This window comes from Leptinotarsa decemlineata, unplaced genomic scaffold (genome assembly GCF_025532065.1).
Source record: "Leptinotarsa decemlineata unplaced genomic scaffold, Ldec_3_MD MMD2_tig00000133_RagTag_RagTag, whole genome shotgun sequence".
In the NCBI taxonomy this organism is placed as follows: domain Eukaryota; kingdom Metazoa; phylum Arthropoda; class Insecta; order Coleoptera; family Chrysomelidae; genus Leptinotarsa; species Leptinotarsa decemlineata.
Window position 1 is genome coordinate 5,000,792 of NW_027412542.1, and position 20,670 is coordinate 5,021,461.

General features: G+C 32.5%; 1 protein-coding gene across 1 annotated transcript in view; it reads left to right on the top strand.

Annotated features, from left to right (window-relative positions):
- Window positions 1-20,670, top strand: part of LOC111508761 (discoidin domain-containing receptor 2) — a 138,311-nt gene that overhangs the window by 87,559 nt on the left and 30,082 nt on the right. Inside the window, exons 6-8 of the mRNA XM_023164371.2 lie at window positions 16,910-17,144; window positions 17,202-17,553; window positions 19,980-20,123. Coding sequence (XP_023020139.2) covers window positions 16,910-17,144; window positions 17,202-17,553; window positions 19,980-20,123 — 731 coding nt within the window. The remainder of the gene's footprint in view (window positions 1-16,909; window positions 17,145-17,201; window positions 17,554-19,979; window positions 20,124-20,670) is intronic.

Genomic DNA, 20,670 nt, shown 5'->3' on the forward strand with positions numbered 1-20,670 from the left:
CCTTCTCAAGGTTCAGATATGATGTTATAAATTATTTATTAAAAATATAACTGCTTAAAATCTGTCGTTTAAAATCTGTCTTTCCGTTAATCAGCTGTCGCCCCTATACGAACGACAATCCTTTCTTTTGCTTCAAAATTACTTCCATGAAATAACAGGACATTAATTTTATAATACTGAATGCTTCATCATTATCGACTACTTTCACACAAAGTTGAGTAGTATATTTTGATTGAATAAACTAATTACCTTTGCTGAACATTCCAATTTTTTGAATGCATCTTGTAGCATTTAGAAAGAACACTCCTTCGATATTGATACCAATATACGCACCCTTTTTATTTGAAATAGCAGGCACGTATCCTTCATTCACTCCGTATCAGTTTCCAGACAAACAGCATAGGTGAGTATCTCAAATGCCCTATATCGACGGATCGGGTTTTTTAGGTAATCGGTTGCGTTCGAGATACTTTTCTCCAGTCGGAGAGAACTAATTTCCCGAGATAAAAGAGAATTTCCATCGTATGCTGTCGACTTATTAGAATCCAAACCGCAAAAAAAACGTGAGCGAGTATATTGACAAAAAACATATTGGGTCCTAAGTCGTATCAACCAGGGTAATAATGGAAGACTCCTCCACTTGGGAATCGTGATTGGAATTTTTAGTAAATATTTCGACAAGTGGGTTGTACTTTTCCTGAGGCGCTTTTTTTCAAAGAAAAAAGAAAAATCCGCTAGAGGGAAAGTTTATTCAAATTCGTTCTTTCAGTGTAATGTAGAAGTAGGAGGTTCCAATATATTTTCAGTGCCATAGGCATATTATTGAACCTGAATTAATTTGCTTGATGAACTGTATTGTACATATTCGTGAATAAAAAAATAAGTATTTATACGTATATGTCGAAAATACAACGGTGGCAAGAAATTGAAAAAATCAAAAATACTCTTTTAATGGATTATATTTTTCATGATGAGTTGAATTTGTCTACTTTTCATTTTCTAAATTTCAAATCAACCGATTTTGGTAACAGATGCAAAGAAATAGAAAGAAATGTGTAAACCATCAATCTTCCTCTTGGAGAGAGAAAATCAATTTCAAAAAGGACGATTTTTTGTATTAAAAGTATAAGATTGAAAATCAAAACCCACATTTGAACTGCTATTATAACGTATTACAAAAACACTTTATCGTGAGATTTTCACTAAACAGTTTTACAAAATCGCAATACGTGCCATACACGCCATTCATCGTGTACAGCGACGAAGAAACCATTTTATGGCGAAACACGTGTTGCGTATTTGTAAAACTGTTTGATGAAAATCTCACAATAAAGTATTTTTTCAATACGTTAGTTATGGATTTTCATCAATCATTGGCCAATTCCATCATATATCTGCTACTATAAGGTACCGAAAAACAATCAATGCTTCAAAAACACATTAATTTATACAAATTTCCAGAAATCAGTTCAAATCTCTAAAAATAAAATTTTGTTAAAACATTCAAATATTTATATACGCATCACAAAAAATTACTTAAAGTGATTGTTTGCTACAAACTCCTTCTATTATTACGAAACTTTTTCCAACCAAGAATCTAGAGTTATGATACTTTGAAAACCTTCTTGTTGATTTGAAAATCTCTTATAGTAATCACTGAGGAGATCATCTACAATTTTATTCGAAACTTTGATGAGGTAAATATATTAGGGTATTGCTTTATATACGATATATGTCTCCTCCATCTGAACTCTAGCCCCAATAGTTGAAATGAAGAGTTTCACAAAAATAAATACTCTAACCTTAATCACAATCTCACATATTTTCAACAGCTTCTTTTGACAGCTGGGCAAGAAAACTGTATTTTGCCTGTTTGGGTTCTGCACATATCTGGACATCTCAATTTCACATTTAGCACTCTACTAACAATTCATTGGCATCTAAACTAGTGTATTGGACAACTACGACAGTGGACCATCATCACACTAAGCTTCAGCAGACAAAAAAAAATTGAATGGAATTTGACTACCGACAATGTACAATTTGACCTCATATTAGTCCCTGGAAGATATTATAGATAACTGCATTACTTTTGATCCAAACTCTAAAAATATCAATTCATTAAAATATTTGAACAAGCATTATGAAATGGAAAGAATTAACCAACCATTGAATGAAATTCTTTTTTTTTTGAAGGAGAGCAAAGTTTTCCATTTATCTCTCTAAAGATTTTCAACTTCCATCATCTGAACCTTTCTAACAATAGAGGATTTTACCTATTATTATGTACGTTATAGATACTGCATAACTACATGTGGTGGCACATTCACAACAACCTTACAAAATTCTCAAATCACCCAAAACAATCTTTTAAAAATCATACTCCATAAAAATAGGCGATTTCCAATTCAACTCACACTCCAAAAAGGGGTGCAAACCGCGGACAGGTATTTCGGGCTATTGGCCTCATCATATATATATATATATATATATATATATATATATATATATATATGATGATGAAGAAACTGAACTACTTAAAGTCATACAAATCTACACATACCAATGCCTGCTACGAGTTTATCTTAAAAGTGAAACATTTGAAAGGAAAATGTCACTCGGACAGCCACAAATTTGGATATAAATGTTGATTTCTTTTATAAATCTGTAACACAGAAAAAAAATTTCTACTATGGACCAAAACTAACATATTGCCATCAAATATAAAACAAATCAACACAACATATAGATTCAAATTAGAAATTAACAAAATAGTTCTAGAAAACTTCACAAAATTTGCAATATTTAACGCATAACACCTACCTCACTCCACCTCTAGTACTTTTATTATTGTAATTGCTGTAAATTGCTTTAATTATAATTATAATTTTTTTCTGTTATTATTTCTTTATTAATTCTGTATATACTTTTTTTGTTTTTCTCCTTTCGTACCATTGTAATTGCTAAAATTGGTATTATTTTAATTAATCTTGCTTATTTTTCTTCATTATTTCATTTATATGTATCAATGCATTTTTGGCTTTATTAGAAGAGAATGGTCGGCAAAACAGGAACTAGTGCCTAGGTCACCCGCCTCCCTATAGAGCTTTCAGTTATGTATTTATTTAAATAATTTACATTCAATTTACCTAATTTTACATTTAATTTACCTAATTTTACATTGAATTTTTTTTATTATCGTATATTAAATCTGTAAATCAATTTCCTTTCATTGTATCATCTGAAAAATGAAAATTGGGCAAACTTCTAGTTCACACCAACAAAGAAAACGTGCTATTTATCAGTAACTTGTGCGTGATTGAGGAACTTGATCAGGGCAATCACACTGCGTTGATGCTCTGTGACCTGTCGAAAGCGTTCGACTGCGTTTCACATGAAATTCTGTTGGAAAAATTACGGAGTTAAATGTATTCTGCTTCACTTAATAAAAACCTATCCCACTAATCGTCAACAAGCAGTGATGCTCAACGGTACCTTATCAAACTTTCAAACTATTAAGCATGGCGTTCCGCAAGGATCTGTTTTGGGCCCGCTCTTATTCGTCATTTATGTGAATGACTTGTGCAAATACTAATACCTAGTGCTAATCATAGGTTTCTATCTAATGAGCTGAAACTAAATGGTCAGAAGACACAAAACATCCAGATTTCTACTAATAATCAAATTATCTCTAATTGTGAAACTGATAAAGTTAAATTACTGGCATTACATTAGATAATAGACTCACCTCGTCTGCACATATTTCTCAACTGAAGAGAAAACTATCGGTTTCTCTATTCGTTCTTCGCCAATTGAAATACTTCACTAGTGCAAATATATATTTCACTGTTTCACTCTCATATTATTTATGGTGTACAACTTTGGGGAAATTCATGTCATTCCAATAAAATATTTAGGATGCAAAAGAAGGCATTAAGACTGCTAGCAAATATTGGATACAGGGATCACTGTCAAGAATATTTCAAAAAACTCAAAATTATGCCATTGCCAACTTTATTTCTTTATTACGTTTTGATTGAAATCCATAAGAAGAAACCATCTTTAGCAAAACAATGTCATATCCACGAACATTACACACGAAACGCTCACCACATTAGAATAAATCGGTTTCGTCTTCACTTATCGCAAAAAAATTCCATAGATTACTCTCTGTACCATATTTTGTCCCAAGGTTTCAAAGAATTCAGTCTGAATACTTACAAGAGAAAATTGAAAAATTATTTGTTGAGGCATTGCTTCTATTCTGTCGATGACTTCAGAACACATTTTTGTGGTAACACACACAAGTCACTACTTCTTTTTGATTTTCTAAGTTTTAACATATGTGATTGTTGTTATTTGCTTGTAAATTTTAAATTTGAAGCCAAACATGACTTGCTACAAACATATTGTATTATGTAACGTAGTCAAATAAATATTATTATTATTATTATTGTTATTTTTATCATTATCATCTAATAATTGTGTCTATATAAACCGAGAAACTGTATAGATACTTAACGATTCGGAAGCCAAAATCTGCCTCTCTCTTCAGAATTGAAAATATCAAACAATCAAACATAAGTGCAGAATATTTGTTCGTAAATTCAACATCAAATACAACAGAAATCTAACGATCATTTGATAACCGGATGGCTCTACTAACAGCAACATCAACCCAATATAAACACCAACTCAACAATCACGAATTCAACAACCGCCGACACTTTTCACAACTAACATTATAACTAGTTTATATTCCAGGACTATCTGAAAAAATAATACGAATTGGAAATAGATATGTTATAAAACAATAAATTGCATTTATAGATACCTTGTTTGTGAGTTGAAAATTATATTGGTGAAACTTCAAAGCCATCAAAAGTGCGTGAATGGAAGAAGACGAGAATGATTGCCAATTAACCTCACGTGAGCTGAAAGAATCAGCTTATATCTGGAGAAAATTGTATTTCCAAAATGGATTGTACTTGGCTACCAATTTTGAAAAGAGATATGTAAAGTAGCAAGTTTGAAGCAGACTGATATCATAGGACACCTTGTACTACATCAAATGTTTCAATATTCAACATTGACATATTTCACATTTTAAAACTCCTTTGACTATCTAGAAAGTTTCACAATAAATCGAATCGAATAAAGAAAAACTTCAGATGTTGGCCTCCGCAACGATAAATACCTGTACAATTAGCTTTTTGGCTAAATTATTATAGTCCATTCGGTATTAACTGAGAGTAAAAGATTTTCAAGAATGCAAAGATGGTGGTACATCAAAGAAAGCAACATAGTCGTCTCAAGCGAGTGGCACTGCAATTCTTTCACAAAGTCACTGAGATATTTCTACCCGCTATGCCTATTGAGGGCGCCTCCAACGAGCCATTAAAATAGTGACTTGCAACAAAGAACTTCAAAAGAGGCGGCCGATGTTGTTTATCTGTATGATGCGAAGATAATTGAAATATAATGAAAACTAATTCTGTTTAGATATTTTATTTTGAGAATGACAAATATATTTGAAATTGTTTTTTATTTAGGATTTGTAGAAGGTAACATTCTACAAATCTATAAAATAGTTAGAATATTAAATTTAAAAATTAATACAAATGTAGAAAGGCAAAAAATTACTGCATTTGATAAATCAGCCTTAAAAAAATAATTTGTCAGTACCTTGAATTTATAAATAAATATGTATAATCTGGTGACGTTTCAAAGACCATTCATTTACTTTATCCAACCTATTCAAATAAAAACATTATAATTCCATTAGTATTATTGACACTGATAATATCAAATTGGTCGTAGATTTGATAATGAAGATGGATGAAGTCTCCGAAACGTCACCAGATAAGTATACAAATAGATTAGGTTTCCGCGGTAAGAAATTTGAACATCTGAATTTCAGGTTGAACGGCGCGGCGCTCAAAGTTATGCATTGTTCGACGTTTCAGCTTCGACTTTGAAGCCATTTTCAAGAAGTAGACAAGTGTAGATATACTGAGAGACACACTTTAGGGTTTTGATGTTCTGGTCTCACCAAACCTTCGAGACAGTATTAACCTCATTGATCGATGTTTCATCACAATTAAAAATAGATTTACCCCCAGTGTTCTGGCTTTCTTTATTTATCTTAAATAGTTTCTTCTCCATTTTACCATCTCTGATTTTTCTAGTAACACATGCTCTTTCTATCTTGTTTTTCAAAAGTAAAGTTCAGTTCTTGTAATATCTTCCATAATCTAGTTCTCATATTAGGAAAAAAGTTATTTCGTTTTTTATGTAAAAAGAGTGTACTGTTCTCCTAATAGAATTCTTGACTTCTTCGTCGATGACCAAACACTTCCTGCCAGTGGATACTTTCGGCTTCAAAAAGCTGTTTTCCTTGAGTTCCTTAAGAATTCTAAAAATTGTCGATCTAATGACTCGCGCATTTTTGCACTACTTCTTCCTTACTTTTCATTTCGGGCAGATATTGTATTCTTAAAGAATTATAAACATTCATAACAATTGTTTTTTCATTTATATTTAATGCTGACAGTTTCGGACGCTTCACGGTTCCCGAACAACTAGTTTCCATGTTGTATAGCGTTCTTGAAGAAATCTGAAAAATATCACTAAGACTAAGACTAACCCCTTTACCATGGCCTCTAAAGTCCCAACAGAAAATAATGTAATATTTTCTTCCTATGGAAAAAGCCTATTGATGGATGCAGTGTGTCTGTTGACGGTATAATTCAAAGGATAATCTATTTATACCGCTTTCAAAAAAACAATGCTTTTTCAATCCCTTTCAACTGAATACTTATTTGTTGAAGAATGTCTTGGTTACAACTGGACACATTTTCACATTTGTTGTAGTTGATGTGTTATTTTGTTTGTTATGAATGAGATTTTCCAAGAATAAATTTTGTATATTCATTTATTCGATTCGTTGAGAGTGAATTATTTGAATGCAGTACGCCTATATATATATATATATATATATATATATATATATATATATATATATATATATATATATATATATATATATATATGTATATATATATATATATATATATATGAATATATATATATATATATATATATATATATATATATATATATATATAAACAACTATGAAAAAGAAGAAGACAAAGACCAAAACGGGATATACAGTATACAATGCTCGGACTGCAACAAATTCTATATCGGCCAAACCAAGAAAAAACTGATCCAATAATCCAAAGAGCACAAAAAGGCATACATAAATCCAACAGTATATAAATCAAACCTTGCAACACACGCCATACAAAACAAACATAATTTCCCCCCACCAGAGAACATAAAACTAATAAAACAAATCATCAAGGGAAACCGCATGGACATTTGGGAAAACTTGAACATCCATAAATTCAACAGTCATGAATCACTCATCGAGGAACAAGTACAAATCAAAACACAACAAGATCTCACATTCAATATATTAAACAAAACCATACACATTCCTATAGAAGATCTTACACGAAGAAGAGTACCTGATGCAGAACAAATACAGGCAAATTTACCTAAAGTACCTGAAATACCTGAGTTAAGACGCTCTGACCGTATAAAGAGACAGACAACATCACGTCGATTTGATGATGAGATAATGATCCATAAGAAAGGACTTTTTAAATTTTATCCAAAAATTAATTTTAAGGAGATCATTTTTTTACAATATATTTGAATTTTCAGATGAGGTGTTCTTCCAAGGTACTTCGTTACATATTTTCTCTACCAGTGAGTAGTTTCCATTCAGATACCACGAAACCAGGAACGAAATTAATTATGATATAGATATAAAGTGGTCACAGGCAATCATACACATCCTTCTTATGTTGTAAATGGAATGGATTCTTATTATTTCATCGTTATAAAATAGGTTTTGACTTTTCTCGTAATGACTTTTATTAATATTAACAACTGTACTCAACTTCAATTTTCAAAAAACCTAATAACACATTCAAATAGTTAGTACCTTTAGAATTTATCATCTTTTTTATTTCGTTGGTCAGAATTACGATGTGTTTCCCAAGTTCTTAAAACTTCTGGAGGCAAAGCCGATTCTACAAGAGGGAAAAGCATAGCCGTATATTTTTCGCTGGTAACTCCTAGGGATTCAAAAGCTCTTAACTGGGTTTCAAATTTATCATACAGATTGTAAAGATATATACCTGTTTTAGCTTTCAAAAATTGTTGTAGTATAAGTTGTAAGAGTTCCCTTACGTAAACGATTAGAAATTCGAGTATTTAGCTGGTCAATGGCTTTAATGTAATTGGGCAACTGAACCACTTTCCGTCGCTTGTAAAAGACACTGAAATTTGTCTTCATTATCTATTTCTGGATCGTTGCGAATCTTCTTGAATTGTCCCCAGAACCCAATCCAGTTTTTCACGTTCCCATCGAATTTCTTCTGTTCTAGTCTTGGTAAATGAAATTTTCTCTGACATTTCTCCGTTATAGAGACATTGGAACACAGCTCAAATTATCTTCTTTGGTCTTCGTAATCTCATTCAAACGGAATTCGCATTTAGATCTATATTTTATCAGCATGTCTCTGTAATATTCTACCTCATCGTACTCCTCTTCTAATTCAATATCATCGCTGACTTCTAATGACAATTTTTCTTTAACTCCTTCATCTATTTCGAATAATCTGCTACTCTTATCATCCAATTGTCTCAGTAGAAATAGTAAATCCTCTTGAATGATGAATTGATGAATTTTTCAGCTTTAAATCCATCATGCGCTTCGACAGATTTTTTGAATGGTCTCCTCAAGTGCTGCCTACTTTTTTTCAAACTATCCATATTTTAGGTCCTGTCACGGTCACCAAATGTTGTAAATGGGATGGATTCTTATTATTTTATCATTATAAAAATAGGTTTTGACTTTTCTCGTAATGATTTTTATCAATATTAACAACTGTACTCAACTTCCATTTTCAAAAAACCCAATAACATATTCAAATAGTATAGTCGAAGTAACCGATATAGTAATTCTTAAAGCTTCGGCGAAATCAAAGGCCAAAAAAACCAATACAAAGGAATAATGCCGCTACGAATTAGTCCACGTGGACTGAAGAATTGGCGGTTCGTATTGGATAATTTTTACTAACCGATTTTTATGATTGGCTGAAGAGTCATAAAATTAAATTTGAAGTCATGTTACGGTGACCAATAGAATGTGAAGATGGTTAGAAGAGTCGTATTGTCAATGTTCAGTTCAGGAACTGATCGCGATTTGAGTGTTGAAATTCGATATTGGTGACAAGTACTAATAGTAATAACGAGTGTGATAATAACGCAGACTTTTTCTTGTGTAGTGATTCCAATAGCGCGAACAATGCGAAAAAGAGATAACAATGAATAAGATTCGGATGCATTTGAATATTGAAAAACAGAGTGTATGTTTCAATGTATATCAGAATCTACATATCAAGTTTGGTTTCGAGGAAAAAAATCTATTACAAGCAAAATCAGATTTGACCGAAATTTCTTTCTCAACTGTACGTAAAATAGTCAAAAACAAACCTTATGAACGCAAGACGCGATTTGATGCGGGATTACCAAAACATTTAGATGTTCATGTTCATACTTAGTTATATATATATATATATATATATATATATATATATATATATATATATATATATATATATATATATATATATATTGGATGATGCAACTAATTTTTCCTTTATTTTCAGTATTTTACTATTAATGTAAGTTACAAAAAGGATTTGAAGCTATATGCATTCATAGATAACAAAATTAGTTTGCTCCCCAAGTATTTTATTAAAGCGGAACTGCCGGAAGGTAGGGAGCACTGTATCGTTTACTTGAACTATACCTTTAGAATTTTCGTTATCATCCTTTTCATTTCGTTGGTCAAAATTACGATGTATTCTCCAAGTTTTTAAACCTTATTTCACTATATTATTGTTGTCCATCCTAAAGTCCTTTACAAGTTTCACATGAATGCTGTGATATCTTAACTAAAACTATAGCTCACTGCTTATGTGACCTCACAAACCTAACATAGCAGTTTATCTTCCTGTGATATGAGATATTTGCGACTGAGTTTCGTGTGTCCTAGGCAAAGTCGTGTAACTATGACCCGGTCTTTCTTGTTCAGTGGTCCATGTATCCATAATGCCACTTCGGGTTTCGATTCCTCCAATTAAATCATCTTCAACTCATACCCCTCATTTTTTTGCTGATATTTCAAGATTGGTTGTTCATGTTTTTATCGTAAACTATGTTAAGAATTTTCATTACCCAGCCCATAGGATGGAGAGGAACGTTCAAACGCGGTTCTGTGTCACGGGTTTGTTTGATTATTGTATTATTATAGGAAGGAAATAATATACTTTGATTAACACGTTACATTAGTGCTGAGCATTTGGTGTATATTTTAATTCAATATCTGAAGCAAATTCGAGATTACGTAGCTTAAAAGGACTAGTTGTTTGATGTGTGATTTCCAAGTCAGTTATCGATCGAAAGCCATCATGAAGCTGGTGTGGTTGAACACTTAATACTTGAACAATTATCGTACAGATGTTGATTCATTTGAAGGGGAGAACAACCAGATACAACGAGTTCTTGATAATGTATACTGCCAATATTCGGGATGCAAGGAGCCTTGTCCAAAACAATGTTGATATTCGTCAATGTATTTCTCAGAGAAGTACACAAAGAAATTACAGATTCTGACAGATGTTTGTCAACCCTACTTAGTATACATATGAATGTATTCAGGGTACTGTACTGGTACTGTATCAATCCATTCAGTCCTCCTAATTTAGGTTGGAATATCAATAGTATTCCTTTCGATTATTTTATATCATTATTCACTGATGTTATTTTTTTTGTGGAGGAAATAGATATTGGATTTGTCTTCACCTTCAACAACCTGAAAAAAAAATTGTAGTGAAAAATTTCATACAGGAGTGGAGGTTGGAAAAAACCAAACAAGCTCGATGAAAATCTATATTTCTTTCATGAAAAATTCTCTAAGAATCTGATCATTCTTTGATTCACCATAAGACTTTTGCAATATTTTGAAACTATATAGGTTGATTCAATAGCCGATAATCTCTTCATTCCACTCAATATCTATTCGCAATTGAGACCAAATCACAAGTCAATAGATAAAATTCATTATTTTCATGGTTACAAGTATGTCTACACACATATTCAAACACATTCCAGAAAGTGGTACAAATAATATTTGTGGAGGATGCTCAATATCGACCGGATGCTCAGTAACTTCTTTATGAATGCTAATAGTGTAAGGATTTTTTTATTCTCAATTGTCATTCAATTGTCATATATTGGGAGTGATTAACAATTATACGTATGTATCTCCACTCGACAGTTTTCACTTTTTATCAACTTTCTTCTTAAACATTTCTGCCTTCCCTCTTTTTCAAGACTAAATCAGATACCATTCCAAATATCCGAATCAAATTGAAGCACGAAGAAAATCTATTGATATCACTAAATAATGTTGCTTCAGTGATTTTCAATGTTTGCGATATAATCTATATGAATTATGTCTAGCTCAAGTCAACCATTGTGTTGGTTTCGGCACTAAACTCTAATTATATTTTATTGTTCAATAATGATTAGCGGTATTTACGGTAAATTCTACTACTTCAAATAATAACTCACTCATTACTACTTAACATTTTTTATTCGTACTTCAATTTATACTATGAAATTACTTCACTTCTTCACTTTGCTTCTAACGTTCGTTCTAATGTTCATTGAATTCAATTTTCCTCTTTCATGACCCGCAGGTGGATTGTTCCCGAATCGTTTTCAACTCCGTCTACTTGACCGCTGAAAATTTTCACCTAATTCCAGATTTCTCTGAATTCACCTCAGACTTTTTAGACTTTATCATTAAATTTGAATATTTCACATTTCAGTTGTTGAACTGTCTCTGCCATTTCTAAGAAATTTGTTGACCCCTTCCCCCCCCCATTTTGTTAAAAAGTTAATTTTGCTGCTTCTTCATATGCTAGAGTATTCTGAATTCTTATTATTGTCGTTCTTATTTTCCATCCATTTCTTGTTCTGAATGGTTCAACATTTTCTCTTTACCTTCTTTCTGAGTCAACTTTTTTCTGTCTTGATCAAATTTAATAACTCAGTAACTCAACACTTCTGATTTCAATCGTACTTTGAAATTATTTAACTACTTTACTTAGTACCATTACTTATAACCTCCGCGCTTATCTTGCTCTCGAATCTAGTTTTAGAAATTATATCGGAACCGATCATTACATTTTACCTTTGTTAGCTAACGGTAGATTAATAATATAAACCAATAATATTTTCTGTAACTAAAACATGAAAAAAATACAGTGCATTTCTTTAATGTCCCCACCCCCATTTATTTTTTGAACAGGTCAACTCAAAAAATTGAAATTTGGGATAGTGAAATTAATGCAGGAATACTTTATTTTGAAGTGAAATTGACAAATGAAACTTTCAAGATGGCGACTAGGCGCCATCTGGGAAAAAATCAAATGGAAAGGGAGGTCTTGTGACACATCTTTTTGAAGCTCCTGACAAATGCTTCACAACCCTAGAATATAATGTCAATATCTCAACGATTACAAAAATTTCCTGATTACACTGACATTTAACAACATAATATAAGGTAATAAGCTTGAGGTCATATGAACAGCCTATCCGATATTTCACGCCGAACATTTTCGAACACAGTAACGTCAACATCTCTACAAATATTTATTATTCTCTGCCGTATATCTAATATTGAAGCAAATTCAGTTTAGTACACCTTTTGCTTCAAATAGCCCCATAAAAAAAGTACAAATCTGGCGAGCGGACTGGCCATTCTGTAGGATCTCGACGGCCAATCCAACGACCGGGAAAAGTAGTATCCAAATAGTTTCTTACTTGTTTGGAGTAATGTGGTGGTGCTCCATCTTGTTGGAATACAATATCTATATCGAATTCAAATACAGTTCTCCTCTTAAATTTTGATCAATAAATAGAAGTCCTACAATATGGTTCCCAAATATTCCTGCCCAAACGTTATTTATTTTTTCTGAATATTGGGTATGAGTTTCCCGGAAAACGTGAGGGTTAGTTTCACTTCAATAACGGCAATTTTGTCTGGTGAACGTTGCCATTTAAAAAAATGTGCATTCGTCTCAAAAACAAATATTGTGGAGATAGGTAGGATGCCTTGCAATGGTTCCGTCATGATTTTTCAGAATTCTTTCGATCAGGGTCATCTTCAGTTAATTGGTGTAGCATTTTAATTTTGTATGGATGATACCTTTTCCTCTTCAAAAGTCTCCACACAGTAGAAGAAGACACCTCACAAACATTCGCGACGGAATAAGTAGACTGTTCAGAATTTACTACCATCTCACCAATTATTTGCACTTGCTGTTCTTCCGGAATGGACAGATGACCTCGGGGCTACCGGGGCACTACCGGTTGTTGTGAATTTGGATACAAGTTCCCTCAAATATTTTCTACAGATCGGACGATTCGGAAAACGTTCATTGAAAATCCTTTCGGTCTCGTGAAAGTTACGCATCGCACCGTACATAAAAATCACTTCAATTTTTTCTTCCAATATATGAGAATTGACCATTTTAGAGATTGTTGACGTGGTATCTTTCTACTAGTAAAACCGAAAACTAAATGAGAATATTCTAACTGAACAATGATGTTCATTGTCGTACTGACTTTTTTGTCGTTTTTATGAACAAAACCTTATCGGTTTGTTAGAATTGCTATATAGCAGGAATATTTCTAGAAATATCTATATTAATGTGTTTGTTTTCAGGAAATTATTGAAAGTTCTGCCATTTGGTAGTAGGTGAAGATATTGACTTCATATTCTAGAGTTTCAAAGTATTCGTCAGGAGGTTCAAAATGATGTACCTATCACTTCAAAAAAAAGTTTTTATGTATTAATTTCATTATCCCAAATTTCAATTTTTTGAGTTGACCCGTTTAAAAATAAAAGGGAGGGACATTATAGAAATGCACTGTATATTCAAAGTGAAGCTTCTGATACGGGTCTTTCCTGCCGTTCTGGTGGTTCAAGAAATAAGATGAATGTTCAAATTTCGCGGGCTGCGTACATTTGATTAGCATTTTTTCTATTTTTTATTGTGGTACACTCGTCTCGAACATATGTTTACAGTTTCAGCTGTTTAACATGTGCAGATTGTTGGTGAGCGGCAGAAAAGTTTAGAAGTGTTTTGAGTGTTCGGCGATTTTCTGCTATCGAAAAAATGGATCAAATAATTCACATCAAGTTTTTTGTGAAACATGGAATTTAGTGCTCAAAACACAAGGTTTTGCTCACTGTTTTCTTCGATTAACGTGGCGTAGGGCATCAGGAGTTGTTGTCACGTGTTCGTACGGTCAATAAGGAGTATTAACTTGAAGCTTGTGAGACGCAATACAAAGAAAACATCCGGGTTTGCGAAAAAACAATTCATGACTGCACCTGCTCACTCGTCAATGCTTCTTCGTAATTTTTTGGTCGAAAACAACACCGTTATCATGCCTCAGCCACTGAATTTACCAGATTTGCCCCCTGTGACTTTTTAGTGTTCCCAAGATTGAAGAGACCCATGAAAGGACGGCGTTTTGCGACGATTGAGGACATAACAACCGAATCGCTAAAAGACCTCAAGAAAATACCAAAAAATCCCTATCAGAACTACTTCGAGGATTGGGGAAAACGCTGGAACAAGTGTATTATATCTGAGAGGGACTATTTCGAAGACACAAAATAGAAATTGATCAATAAATAAAATATTTTTTTAAAACAATGAAAGTTCACCTTATTTGAACAAAGTAGTAGGTACATGTACAGGTACAAGATATTCCTATGAAACTTATCAAAGTCAAAAATAGGTATTTATATCTATCATATATACAAATTTCAGAACAAATAATTTCATAAGATCTCCAATATTTTCAAAAGTTTACATTTTATTGACTGTTATTGATAAAACGAATTATGTTTTTGAAAGAATAATTGACCTTAGACAAAAGTTTTTATATATTTTTCATAAAAATAACTGTGCTATTCATAGTTTAAGCGCTATAGTGGAATAAATGTAAATACAAACATATATATGTAGATTGCTAAACTATATAAATTGGAATTACTATGAATAGAATAGAATAGAATAGAATAGAATAGAATAGAATAGTTTATTGGCTACGTGATACATTTGAACAAATATTTGTAGCAAGTCAAAACACAAAAATTTCTAAATTTGACGTCATATATACAAATAAAACCATCACAATGCTTGTATAACAGAACAGTGTACATAATAATGAAAACAATCAATCAACTAATGTTAAAAATGAGAACAATTGTTACTCACTCAAAGTCACATGAATTATCTATGTTGTATAACATGTATTCATCTGTAGAATAAAAACAGTGATTAAAAAAAAATGATTTGAGTTTTTGCTTAAAACAGTAGAAACTGAGTTGTTTTATGTGACATGGTAACTTATTATAGAATTTCAAATTCAATGAATTATTTTGTGAGGTGCTCAGTCTGAATCTCTCAGTTCTTATCAGATTTCCTGATCTCGTAGGATATTCATGTTGTTGCGATTGTAAAATGTATTTTGATTTATTTTTATGAATTTCAATCAATGTTTCATATACAAAAGCTGTAGGAAGCGGCATTATTTTGAGATGAATAAAAAGTGGGCGACAATGATCTTTAAAGTTGGCATTATATATTAGACGTATAACTCTTTTTTGCAATATACATTTTTTTTGAAATGACAAGAATCCCCCCACAACACTATGCCATATACCATGTGACTATGGAAGAGTCCGAAGTACGAAGATTTGACCGCTCTGATACCGGCGAAATCCTTCAGTCTACGAATCATAAATATTGCACTTGATAATTTCTTGGCCAGTTTGTCAACATGACATGACCAGTTCAATCTGTCGTCTATATGAACCCCCAGTAGCTTAACACTTTTACCCGAGGTTAAATACGTATTTGTGGAAATTATAAGATTTTGATTTTTAGCCTCATTAAGGAGAAGTCTATTTGAAACAAACCAGTTACTTGTAGACTTCATGGTGGCGTTGGCAAAAACAATCAAATCATTAACACTACCGTGACAGTCCACCAAAGTAGTATCATCCGCAAAAAGAAAACATTTTTTAGGAAGTATGTGGTAGTATAGGTCATTTATATATAATATAAACAAGATTGGTCCCAGTACAGAACCCTGGGGCACACCATGTTTGACATATTTCACATTCGATTTAATCCCATGTAATGATACACACTGTGATCTATTGTGCAAATAGGATTCAAAGAATTTAAGGGACAGTCCGCGGATACCATAATAGGAAAGTTTCTTAAGCAGAATATCATGCGAAACACAATCAAATGCCTTCGATAGATCGCACAACGTTATGAATGAATGTTTGCCCTCCTCAAAACCTATCACTATACTGGATATAATATTCAAAAGAGCATCGATTGTGGACTTACCCTTTCTATACGCAAATTGTCCAGGGCAGAAAAGAGAATTAGCTTCTAAGTATGCTATTAATCTGCTTTTGACAATTACCTCGATAACTTTTCCAAGTATAGGTATTATTGAAATAGGTCTAAAGTTGTCGATAATATGAGGGTCTCCTTTTTTAAAAAGAGGTAGGACTACAGATTTTTTTAATATTGATGATATTTAATATGGATCTTCATCAAGTAACGGCCGAATCAATTAGAAAATCATAAACATTCTTTTTGGCCCTGCTGTAGCCGAAAAATTAGTGGAACACTTCATCATATTCTTTCATTATTCTTTCAGCTATGATGGGCAATGGATTGACAACGAATTGAAAGATGGTCTGGGTCAGCTGGTTGATGGCAAAATTGGTCCCGACGACTACAAAGCAGATTATTCCGATGATCACAGCTGGGTGGGATGGAAAAACGATACCAGAGATAATAAACCAATAGAAGTTACGTTTGAATTCGATAAAGTTAGGGAATTTTTCTCACTTCAAATCTATTGTAGCAACCAGTTCACGAAAGAAATACAGGTAAATAATGTGTAACTCATTCTCAATAACTCTTAGACAATTTTCAAATTCTTGTAGGTGTTTTCTTCTGTGAAGGTGCTTTTCAGCATAAGTGGTAAGCAATTCAACGAGTTCGAACCGATCACTTATGAATATGTGGAAGAACGAATATTTGAAACTGCTAGAAATATAACTGTCAAGCTACACCACAATGTCGGACAATATTTGAAGCTCTATCTATATTTTGCATCCAAGTGGATACTGATAAGTGAAGTTTCTTTCGATTCTATAATATCGCACGGGAATTTTAGTATCGGCCACGAACCTACGATAGATCCGAAAGCAAAGCCAGAAGACGATCGAAAAATTGAAATTTCAAAGTTACCAAAAGAGGAGGACGGACCTGCCATGGTAGCTTTCATCCTAATAGGTAAGCAACTGTATTCATTCTAGACAACAGTACTTATTGAACAAGTACCTGCAGGAATTACCCCATTTGGACATTTCTACATTCGCTACCCGTCATCTGCAATGTCATCTGTCTAACGTCTGTCAAAGAAAGAGACTAATCGTTCTCATTCTAGATTTGGTTGTAATTATTTATTATGGAACTGGGAGTTTCAAAAGATCAGTGATATGGTTTCTCTTCGTCGCTTTGTCAAGAAAATTAATCTGAAACAACTGAAAAAAATTTGGATGTGCTTTCCACATATATGTTCCTATAGCCATATGAATAACTTTTTCTTGTGCCACTTTGAGATTCTTAGTAATATATTTCATTTTCTCAAGCATTTTAATAAAGAAAATAGGGTAGTTTCAGTTTAACGCATGAGTTTGGTTCAGTTTTGAGTGAGGAAGTCATGTAATTAGGATTTTGTTGAATTGAACTCCTTTAATGCGCCTGAAGATATAATACAAAAATATGTAGAATTGTCCAAATAAGAACATGTGAAATGAGTGTCCAAATTGTTTTCAATTTTTTGTGTACCGCTATCCAATGAATTTCGAATAACAATGACCTAGGATCATTGAGGTACACTTGTGTACCACTACTTTAATTTCTGGTATTCAACACTTCAATGTGAGATTTCCATTTGATTTCTGCTGTCCCTACAATACAGTGTACTCATTTCAGATTATTGTTTTAGTTAAAACTCTTTCTTCTCTAACTTTCCTTTTTGCCCAAACTCTTACGAATGTATGAAAATATTCATATTTTCGGTAAGCATACACATGTAATGCATATCTGTCAATTCAGTATTTTTATTTAGGACCATGTTTATTTTTGTAATATTTACAATTCTAATGCTAGGTACGTTTTCAATCCCTCCAACCGATTTCCTGTAGTGTTTGAAGTCCACTAGATACTCGTAAGGACAACAAGAGGATTGTTCTGAATTCTTGGGATTTTTGTTGAATACTCTTCGTTGGCAAAACAATAGCAGAATCAATACTCATGACCGCTCTGGATTGAATAATTCCATAGAGTCTATCTCGTCTTGTGTTTGTACATCTTTTGCTGGAAAAATCCTCACTTATTTACTTTGTGGTAAATGTTCAAGAAGTACTGAAAACGTATGTGAATTTCTGGAACTTCATCCAGCGTTTCCTAATATGACTAATAACCAGTCCGTGCAAAGTTTATTGATAAATCATCTGAAAATGGAATTTTTAACAGGTGATGATTGAGTGTATTGCCAAACATGCGCCAAATTAACTGACTGTTATAAGGAAACAAGTATAGCTGAGGCACCAGTCAATCTAATAATAACACTGATGATCTTCAAACAAAACTCAACCTCTGACGGAAGCACCAAACTCTTTCGAAGGTTCGAAATAGGTGAATACTTCATTCTAGCAGACCACTATTATAATATTCATGCAGTCATTGTTCACTGTGGTTCTGGCGTTGAATTTGGTCATTATTACGCCTTGGTCAAAGACAAAACGGACTGGTTTAAGTTTGACGATAGTCGTGTCACTAAGTGTTCTGGCGATGTATTGAATTTACTGGGGCCTTTGGAGACACCCTACATTCCGTTTTATGAGAGAGAGGACATTGGCAGATCAAGATCTTCAGATTATGTGGTGCTGCAGGTTTTTTCACGTTTTCCTGCAGCTGAATAAGCAAATGCGCCACTGGAACCAATAAAGTCGCCACGGAACGCCAATTGATTTTTATTGTTGTTTTATAATTTCACAAATAAAGTTAATACATTCCCAATTTGATTACAACAAGCAAATTTAGTTTTTTTATGCTGAAACCTTACGTTGAACGAAAAAAATTATGATACCAGATTGAGGATCCAAAAAATATTTTTTCCTCAATTGAAAGCCGTGACATATTTTTTTTTACACACAGTACAAATTCCTCATAGACGATACTGGCAAAAATTATGTTGTAGAGCAGACAATGCATAGAAGATGCAGATTACATTCCACAAAAATATCTAGTCTTGTAGATTATTTGTCTTAGCACGTTAGGACTTTTACGACAATTTTTTTATGATGTTTACTCTATTTTGTGTAGGGATAGAGGCCTATTGCAAATCGAAGGGTGGTTGTTGTTAGTGTGAGTGAAAAACATTTTTCAACAACCTCAAAGAGTATTTGCCAAAAAGACTTCTTTTAATTATTTTCTTCCACTTTCATATTGTCAAATATTATAAATGAAGAATCATGCAATTTTTCCTATCTCAAAACTAGGAAAATAGTAGCTTGTATAAAATTTTCAATGCGTTTGCAAATATTTTTTTTACAATTTGAAAATTGTAATGATATTAATATCAGTATTTTCAGCGACGTTTCAAAATAAACATACTTCAATTGTTTTACACAAATAATGAATCTTTTTAGGTATCATACTAGCAATAATTGTTGGAGCAATTGGATTTGTAATTTATCGATACCAATACAAAAAAATGTTCGGAACTTCAACCTCTTCAAATATTGGAATTCCAGGAAACAGATCACCTCATTTGTATCCTGAGTCTGCTTATGGTAAGAGATATTTTGTTTTTAGATGCTTGCTGTAGTCTTACATTATATTTTAAATGATGCCACATTATTTTTCAATAAATACGCCAATTAATTTTTCAAATATTTGATGATCATTATTTTCAATTGAAAAAATTCATAACTTTCATTAAAAAATAGTATTTATATTTTACCCTAATCTAGTCAAATGTGCTTCGTCTCACTCATTGAAGTCTACTCTCTCGAATGTGTCAAAAACTTTTGAATTTTCAATCGATACAAATGGAGTAAATATTTCTGTAATTTTGAAAAATGTTTCATTCCCCTTCAAAAACCTAGCCGTCATACTGCCCCTCTTATGCATTTTGTTGTCTGTCTATATTCTCACAGGTTTCTAGTAACTACCTAAAGACTTTTTGGGATCAAACAATCTGATCTTCAATTATTATTGAGAAAAAGCTTTTTGTCTTTCCACTTCTTCATTATCGAACAAAAAATTTGGAAAACTCACAAAGAAAGGAAAAAAACTACAATAAAGACTCTTTATAATAAAGCTATACAGGCTGATTCA